Below are 9566 nucleotides of genomic sequence, written 5' to 3'. Positions count from 1 at the left end.
GAATATTTTTGTAAAGCTGTCTATAGTGTATGCCACCTCGTTGCGCCACAAACTGATTGTGGAAATAGAAACTTGGCCTGTTGCACTGCCATGCGCTCAGATTGGGTGCGTCCAGAACTCTACTCTATACAGAATTACAGATTAGTCTGGAAAGTTTCTAAATCACGCTAAGCAATCAAACTGCCTGGAATATTTTTGTAAAGCTGTCTATAGTGTATGCCACCTCATACTATCAGGTAAATCTGAACAGGTTTATTTTTAGATTTACACCTCAGCCTTTGAAAAAGTCATATTTTCCAAGCATGTCACCCAGGAACAAAAATAAGAAAGTAAATGATAAGAAACTTTCTAAGAGAAAGTAAAACAGAGAGAGAGAGAGAGAAAGAGAGAGAGAGAGAGAGAGAGAGAGAGAGAGAGAGAGAGAGAGAGAGAGAGAGACTCTCTCTCTCTCTCGCTTTACACCTCAGCCTTTGAAAAAGTCATATTTTCCAAGCATGTCAGCCAGGAACAAAAATAAGAAGGTAAATGATAAACTTTCTAAGAGAAAGTAAAACAGAGAGAGAGAGAGAGAGAAAGAAAGATAGAGAGAGAGAGAGAGACTTTCTCCCAGGAAGAAATGGAGAAAAAACTCTCTGAAGAAAATGAAAAAGTACGCAGAGGAGAAAGAAGAGGAGGTAACGGTAAGAGAGGAACAAGACAAGAAAAAGAGAAAAGATGAAGAACAACAAAATAAGGAAAGGGAGGGAGGAAGAGACGGAAAAAAATCTGGTGTCAACAACACAGGACTTTCTATTACCTACCTTCTTTTTTTCCCTCTAGGAAAAGATTTTTTTTTTTTGTAATGGAGGCGCATAATCCTCTTTTTTCTACAAGGCGCTGATCCTCATGTATTTGACGGTAAAATCACTGAGCAATGATAGAAGTTTGAAGTCTAGAGCGGTATAGAATTTCTCACGGAAGCTATATGAAGCTAATATTGTTGTTCCTAAAGGTTTGCCTTGGCCTAGTTAGCTTGGAGGAGTTGTAGGGTAAGTGCTATGTCGCGGGTTCGATTTCCGCCCTGGTCAAGCTTTATCTTAAACAGATGTAGCTAGGTACATCTAAGGTTCTCTTATATATATAATGGAGGCGCATAATCCTCTAAAGTCTAGGGCGGTAGAGAATTTCTCACGGAAGCTATGTATATGAACTTTATGAAGCTAATATTGTTGTCCCTAAAGGTTTGCCTTAGGCTAGTTAGCTTGGAGGGGTTGGAGGGTAAGTGCTATGTCGCGGGTTCGATTTCCGCCCTGGTCAAGCTTTATCTTAAACAGATGTAGCTAGGTACATCTAAGGTTCTCTTTTCTTACACCTCTTGTTTTTTTATGAGGAGGAAATTTTTTTATGACTTCTCCAGCATGGTGTGGAGGGTATGGTGGAGTCACGGCTCAGGGTATGGTGTTTCGCCCTTCTGTGGCACCATTCCTGGCCGCTCAACCCGCTAAAAAAACCTCCCCGCTCTTCTTTTTTGGTCCCGGAACGTTTCTGTTATGACACCTCTTGGTAAGCAACAGAAAGTAAAAACCAAAAGAGTGCAAGATGTTTTTTGATAAATGATAAAGCCAGGGTGATGTTCATACACTTTGTTCCATTCGCTTGTTAAGGTTTTTAAAAACAAGAGGAGGAGGAGGAGGAGGAGGAGGAGAAGAAAACTCTTTGGGGAAATCAGACGAGCGTCACGTCAACAGAAGCGAGAGAGAAGAGTAGGGAACACAAACGTCGAGAGTGTAGGGAACACAACGTAGGGAACACGACAGGGTGGTAGGGAACAAATGACATGTCATTAGACGGAGGCGTACACTGGAAATCCCTTCTTTAAGTTCGAAGCTCGAGAATCAGGGAGCTTTCTTCAAGTGTTTCCCCCCGTATATCTTGTTTTTCCCCTTAAGATCTTACCGTATCTTCATACGGTTTCCCAAAAATTCTCGTCATTTCCCTGAGCATCAAAATAACTAAGAAAAAGATGAATAACTACTTGGAACACAATGCATTTTTTCTTCTTTTTTTTATATAAAATTAATTTTACAAATTTATTTATTTACACATTTTTCAACACAATTTCTACATTTTAGTTTGTACAATAGGTAGGTAAATAACTTGGGTTATTTGATGAGATCATAAGATACATTTTTGTTAGGAATGGATACGTTGCACGTTGACTAGATAGATTCAGTCTGTGATGGACTATAGGTGACTAATTATTCAAATGCATCAAGCTTGCCCGGATTCAAGAGTTCCAAGGGACGCGATGCCCGATAGACTAAACATCAATGAAAATAAACAAATGACTAGAAGTTATCAGAGGTAGACTAGAGAAAGTACGAGATACAATTACAGTCCAAGAAATATGAAAATAGGTACAGAGAATGTAACAATTATCAGTGAACAATATGTCACTCATCATCCAAACACCCATACAGACTAACATCATCAAAAAATTGCAAAAAATTTGGAACCAACATTTTGACGATCTCATCACTCGTCAAACTCTCACTTCTGGCGAAGCTCAAAACAAATGATTAGACACTTTCAGTTGGTGGTCTCCCGCAGACAGTCCCAAATAAGACCCGGGGCCGGTTCCCAGAAGACTACTGAACGGTGAATGATGATGGTGATGATGCAAACGAATAAGTTTTTCCAGACTTCTCACACCCTTTGAAGAGACAAACACGAAAAACATTTTGGAATCTGGAACCGAAAACAAACACACGAAACGCGACACGAAGATATAAAAATCCACACCAATGGAAAACAAAAGAATAACAACAATAAGATAGCGAAAACGAAAAATTTCGATGATAAGAAATAAAGTTAAGTGTAATAAATTAATTTTTAATTAGAATGGGTTAAGAAGTTTTCTCGAACATTATAAAAGTATAATAAATAAAATGAGAAAGAAGGAAGAGGAACGAGAGAAAAACTGAGGGGGTAAAAGAATGAAGGGGAGGGGAAAGAAGAAGAAATATACAACGAGCAAAGAAGACACTGGGAGAACAAAACAAGAGAGTAGAGATCATATCACAATATTTCCTTAACATCTTTCAAATAAAAGATAAAAGAAGGAGAATGAAGGGGAGGAGAAAGGGGAAGAAATATATACAACGAGTAAAGAAGACACTGGGAGAACAAAACAAGAGAGTAGAGATCATATCACAATATTTCCTTAACATCTTTCAAATAAAAGATAAAAGAAGGAATCAAAAGGAAAACAATGTAAGGAGGCTGATAGCAGATGACAAGATGAAGGATATTGTTGGTCAAATGACTCTTTCGCAACTTTCATAACGTCTTGAACTGATGAATTGCTAAACATATTTACGCTAGTTGGTTTTATAGTTCTACAACCAATCTTCAGAAACATTGAACAGTTTCTCCAGACAAGTTAAGTAATTCCCAAGAACCACATACCTTTAACAATAGGACCAAAATAACCCAAATAAAGAACTTTACAAAAGAACCGGATAGGGGGATGGGACCAAGAGACTTCACAAGAACCGCATCTGTACCTAGAGAGAAGATCCCCGAACAAAGACTCCTACAAGAAGAAACTCATGCTGAACCAAGAAACCCATGCTGCAAAAAAGTGCTCCTGTCTCGCTGATTGGAAAATGAGTGAACATAATTTTTGTACAAATACAGAGCTACATAGTGTAGTGTTGTATAAGAGAAAAACATGGAGAAGGAATGGATAGAGGGGGAAGAATGGCAGGATAGGGGAGGAAAATTGGAAGGATAGAGGGGGAAGAAATGTCAGCAGGGGGAAGATCTGGTTTGAAGGGAATGTTGAGGGCCGGAGAGGGGGATCTGTGGAAGAAGAGTTCGGAGGGCGGCGTTCCCCTCTGTGACGTTTAATCAAGCAAATTGCTCTCTGCTCGCAGCGCTACTTGTTACCCCACCAGAATCCCCTCTGCTTCGCTGGAGGAGCATCGTTCATATCCATTAATGTCATTCCTCTCAGCTGCGTCACACATATGAGGATATGTTTCCGTCGCGAGTCCTCCACTAACCACCCACTGATTCGCATTATGATACATTAAATACATCCTATGAGGGGAGTGCTTCTCAAATTGTGTGCCGCGACACTCTAATGTGTCGCGAGGACGCCTTAGATGTGCAGCAATATTATTTGGATTTTTTCCCCTCAATCAATAAGAGAAAAAAAGGTCACAAAACTGATGAGAAATCTCCAACTCTTCTTGTATTATCCCCTTAATCTATTATTGTGCACCATCAGTTCTGGTTCTGGTATCCTTTGTCATCCTGGCAGCCTGCTGTTGAGCAGGAAGGCGGCTTTAAGCATCTCTCTCTCTCTAAAGAAAGACCGCAGGCAAAATTGAAAAAAGGCCTGCGGCGCTAATAAAAGAGTATTTACGTTCACTCTTATACAACATTTATGTGCGGGGGGTTGGTGCCACGGAAAAATTGGTGAGAGTGACAACATCGTATGATTGTGTGATTAAAAACTTTATCGATAATTAAAATCTTTTATATCTAATTGTTCGTATTGTGTGTAAATTGGAGTCTTGAGAAGTGTGCCGCGGTTACAACAACTTTGAGAAACTCTCCTTTGAGGGGAGGAAAGAGTGGGGATTCCTGTAATGGGAGGAATGAGTGAGGATTCCTACTAAGGGCAGGGTTGTGGCGGGGATTGGGGATCTCTCTTCTCGCCAGTCTGCGTGCTCCCGCGTTTTCCCTCGCGAGGCACACTCTCCTGACTTATTTGGTTAACAGAGGAATTTTTGATGAGGTTGGTGTTGGTCTCGTGAAAATATGAGAAAATGGACCATAATACACAACTACTGTTGAGAAAAACTAGTGGACCAATAACATCAGCCTTTGATAGCCTTCGCGGGACTTATTTGATTAACAATGGAATTTTTGATGAGGCTTTTGATGGTCTCGACGAAAAAATCCGCGAAAATGGTCCGCGATCGATAACTATTAGGAAGAACAACTAGAGAACCAATAACATCAGCCTTTGCTAACCTTCGTGGGACTTATTTGATTAACAAAGGAAATTTTGATGAAGCTGATAATGGTCGCGTTGTGAAAATCTGCGAAAACGGTCCGAGATCTGCAACTTCATACTAGGAATAACAACTAGTGGACCCAATAACATCAGCCTTTACTGACCTTGCCCTAGTTCTGGTAATTATTTTCCTTTAGTTCCTGTGGCAGAATGGTGTTTAGTGCAAACCAACTTTCAAATCAGATTTAAGGATCAGAAGAAGAACCATTGAAGGAAATACCTATGAAAGTAATATCATAAAATTAAATCAACTTACCATTCAAAGGTTTGACATCGCCGTTGGTGGAAGACACTCCTGATTGGTTAGAATTTGGTGTGGAGGGGGTGCCAGGTTTCATGTCCTTTATCGAACTCAGTCCGGATTTGACGTCGGCCTTTGAATCAGACGAATTCTGATTGGACGAAACTTTCTGCTGAGCGAGTCGCTCTTGCTTTCGAAATTTGGCGCGCCGATTTTGAAACCACACCTGAGAACACGGGAAGAAAAGGTTGGACGGTTAGATGCATGAAGATGATGGCAATTTCACTTTCTCGCCCATCTGATGAGAGGCATACTACGGGATGGGCATGCTACGACACAGGCCACAAGCGTCTAATGTAGAAGTTGTTCCATTGCTAATAATAGGACGTAAAAATAGAATAAGAGTGTTACCTAATTTGCATTTCTAAATGGCACAACTTTGAACTAAGAGTCCGCATTTCTAGGGACTAACATAATAAAATATATAGAATCCTTAGTACGTACCTGACTCTTTCGCAACTTTTATAACGTCTTGAACTGATGAATTGCTAAACATAGGTATTTACGCTAGTTGGTTTTATAGTTCTACAACCAATCTTCAGAAACATTGAACAGTTTCTCCAGACAAGTTAAGTAATTCCCAAGAACCACATACCTTTAACAATAGGACCAAAATAACCCAAATAAAGAACTTTACAAAAGAACCGGATAGGGGGATGGGACCAAGAGACTTCACAAGAACCGCATCTGTACCTAGAGAGAAGATCCCCGAACAAAGACTCCTACAAGAAGAAACTCATGCTGAACCAAGAAACCCATGCTGCAAAAAAGTGCTCCTGTCTCGCTGATTGGAAAATGAGTGAACATAATTTTTTCCTACAAGAAGAAGAAACTCATGCTGAACCAAGAAACCCATGCTGCAAAAAAGTGCTCCTGTCTCGCTGATTGGAAAATGAGTGAACATAATTTTTGTACAAATACAGAGCTACATAGTGTTGTATAAGAGAAAAACATGGAGAAGGAATGGATAGAGGGGGAAGAATGGCAGGATAGGGGAGGAAAATTGGAAGGATAGAGGGGGAAGAAATGTCAGCAGGGGGAAGATCTGGTTTGAAGGGAATGTTGAGGGCCGGAGAGGGGGATCTGTGGAAGAAGAGTTCGGAGGGCGGCGTTCCCCTCTGTGACGTTTAATCAAGCAAATTGCTCTCTGCTCGCAGCGCTACTTGTTACCCCACCAGAATCCCCTCTGCTTCGCTGGAGGAGCATCGTTCATATCCATTAATTACATAGTGTAGTGTTGTATAAGAGAAAAATATGGAGAAGGAATGGATAGAGGGGGAAGAATGGCAGGATAGGGGAGGAAGATTGGAAGGATAGAGGGGGAAGAAATGGCAGCAGGGGGAAGATCTGGTTTGAAGGGAATGCTGAGGGCCGGAGTGGGGGATCTGTGGAAGAAGAGTTCGGAGGGCGGCGTTCCCCTCTGTGACGTTTAATCTAGCAAATTGCTCTCTGCTCGCAGCGCTACTTGTTACCCCACCAGAATCCCCTCTGCTTCGCTGGAGGAGCATCGTTCATATCCATTAATGTCATTCCTCTCAGCTGCGTCACACATATGAGGATATGTTTCCGTCGCGAGTCCTCCACTAACCACCCACTGATTCGCATTATGATACATTAAATACATCCTATGAGGGGAGTGCTTCTCAAATTGTGTGCCGCGACACTCTAATGTGTCGCGAGGACGCCTTAGATGTGCAGCAATATTATTTGGATTTTTTCCCCTCAATCAATAAGAGAAAAAAAGGTCACAAAACTGATGAGAAATCTCCAACTCTTCTTGTATTATCCCCTTAATCTATTATTGTGCACCATCAGTTCTGGTATCCTTTGTCATCCTGGCAGCCTGCTGTTTAGCAGGAAGGCGGCTTTAAGCATCTCTCTCTCTAAAGAAAGACCGCAGGCAAAATTGAAAAAAAGGCCTGCGGCGCTAATAATAGAGTATTTACGTTCACTCTTATACAACATTTATTTGCGGGGGGTTGGTGCCACGGAAAAATTGGAGTCTTGAGAAGTGTGCCGCGGTTACGACAACTTTGAGAAACGCTCCTTTGAGGGGAGGAAAGAGTGGGGATTCCTGTAATGGGAGGAATGAGTGAGGATTCCTACTAAGGGCAGGGTTGTAGCGGGGATTGGGGATGTCTCTTCTCGCCAGTCTGCGTGCTCCCGTGTTTTCCCTCGCGAGGTACACTCTCGTGACTTATTTGGTTAACAGAGGAATTTTTGATGAGGTTGGTGTTGGTCTCGTGAAAATATGAGAAAATGGTCCATAATACACAACTACTGTTGAGAAAAACTAGTGGACCAATAACATCAGCCTTTGATAACCTTCGCGGGACTTATTTGATTAACAAAGGAAATTTTGATGAAGCTGATAATGGTCGCGATGTGAAAATCTGCGAAAACGGTCCGAGATCTGCAACTTCATACTAGGAATAACAACTAGGACCAATAACATCAGCATTTACTGACCTTGCCCTTAGTTCTGGTAACTATTTTCCTTTAGTTCCTGTGACAGAATGGTGTTTAGTGCAAACCAACTTTCAAATCAGATCTAAGAATCAGAAGAAGAACCATTGAAGGAAATACCTATGAAAGTAATATAATAAAATTAAATCAACTTACCATTCAAAGGTTTGACATCGCCGTTGGTGGAAGACACTCCTGATTGGTTAGAATTTGGTGTGGAGGGGCACTGTCACCCCAAATTTTAGTATTGTCCTATCGAAAAAAAAAAAAAAATTGTTTACAAATGAATTTTCAGTCAACTGAACAGGTTCTTTTCCTTCTTTGTGCTCGTTGTATTTAAATTTGTTTGATATTAGATTAGTATTAGTAGGTATACCTACTTATTATAAAACCGTAACGGTTGGTAGTTTGAACTGTAAGTAGGTACTCGTATTGTCTTTGTCCTGTGATGTGATAGCATGTTGATGTAGTGTAGAGAAAGTCTAGCATGTCCATCACAGTATGGCAAGTTAAATGGTAATTATAGTAGGTCTATCTGTGTTATAACGTGCTAAAAGATTTACAGTGGTGAATTGAAGGTAGGTACTCGTACCATTTAGAGATTTAACAAATCGCAAAATATGATCTGGAGTTTGGTTATTTTACCCTTGGAATTATCTTTGACAACCATCCACCCCCAAAGCTTCCATCTTCACCTTCTGTTGTCACGTCTGCCAATGTGTCAATCTTATGTGTGGTTTGTATTAACCTGAGCTTTGGAAGTTTTGTTGTTACTGTCACCCCATATTTTAGTATTGTCCTATCGAAAAAAAAAAAAATGTTTACAAATGAATTTTCAGTCAACTGAACAGGTTCTTTTCCTTCTTTGTGCTCGTTGTATTTAAATAATTTGTTTGGTATTAGATTAGTATTAGTACCTACTCGTACTTATTATAAAACCGTAACGGTTGGTAGTTTGAACTGTAAGTACTCGTATTGTCTTTGACCTGTGATGTGATAGCATGTTGATGTAGAGAAAGTCTAGCATGTCCATCGCAGTATGGCAAGTTAAATGATAATTATAGTAGATCTATCTGTGTTATAACGAGCTAAAAGATTTACAGTGGTGAATTGAAGGTAGGTACTCGTACCATTTAGAGATTTAACAAATCGCAAAATATGATCTGGAGTTTGGTGTTTTGAGTCCAAGTGAAGCCATAAAATTTAGTACCTACCTATTGATTGGGGAACGACATTTGTGACAAACGTTCAAATACTCAGTATATTAGATTTAGATTATTATTATTATTTTCATTCAAAAGTTCCTTTGAAATTCCAATTGAAAAATAGGAGTTCTGGCACATCCACTAATCGAAAGCTTACCCGAAATAAAAAGTCAGTGTACTAAATTAAGCTTGTGAAAGTCTCTTTCTCTTTCTCTCTCTCTCTCTCTCTCTCTCTCTCTCTCTCTCTCTCTCTCTCTCTCTCTCTGTGCGTGTCACTCAAACGGTGTCCCAGAAGCTTATCATTTCGGATGGACACTTTTTTTGAACAACAAACCTTAATGAAAAACTTCAGCGACAAACATCACACAAACATGATTAACAAAAAAAATTAACACCCTTCTCCCCATGTACATACAAATCCCCATGTAAATAACATATCATTCAGAACAGTAGGTGGGGGGGGGGGGGGGGGCGGTTTATATTAAACCCTGTTTTCTCTCAACACCCGCACGAAGCGCACCTCAAT

The 9566-nt window shown here is 40.3% G+C and overlaps 1 protein-coding gene across 1 annotated transcript in view; it reads right to left on the bottom strand.

Annotated features, from left to right (window-relative positions):
- Positions 1–5324: 5324 nt before the first annotated feature.
- LOC103524830 (paired mesoderm homeobox protein 2B-like) overlaps positions 5325–9566 on the bottom strand; it is a gene marked incomplete at its 3' end in the record, with an annotated part of 19367 nt that continues 15125 nt past the window's right edge. Inside the window, exon 3 of the mRNA XM_008489864.2 lies at positions 5325–5535. Within this exon, the coding sequence (XP_008488086.1) occupies positions 5325–5535 (211 nt within the window). The remainder of the gene's footprint in view (positions 5536–9566) is intronic.

Source organism: Diaphorina citri, unplaced genomic scaffold (assembly GCF_000475195.1).
Source record: "Diaphorina citri unplaced genomic scaffold, Diaci psyllid genome assembly version 1.1 scaffold122, whole genome shotgun sequence".
In the NCBI taxonomy this organism is placed as follows: domain Eukaryota; kingdom Metazoa; phylum Arthropoda; class Insecta; order Hemiptera; family Psyllidae; genus Diaphorina; species Diaphorina citri.
The sequence above is the reverse complement of the archived record's forward strand: the minus strand, read 5'-3'. Positions and strand labels throughout refer to the sequence as shown.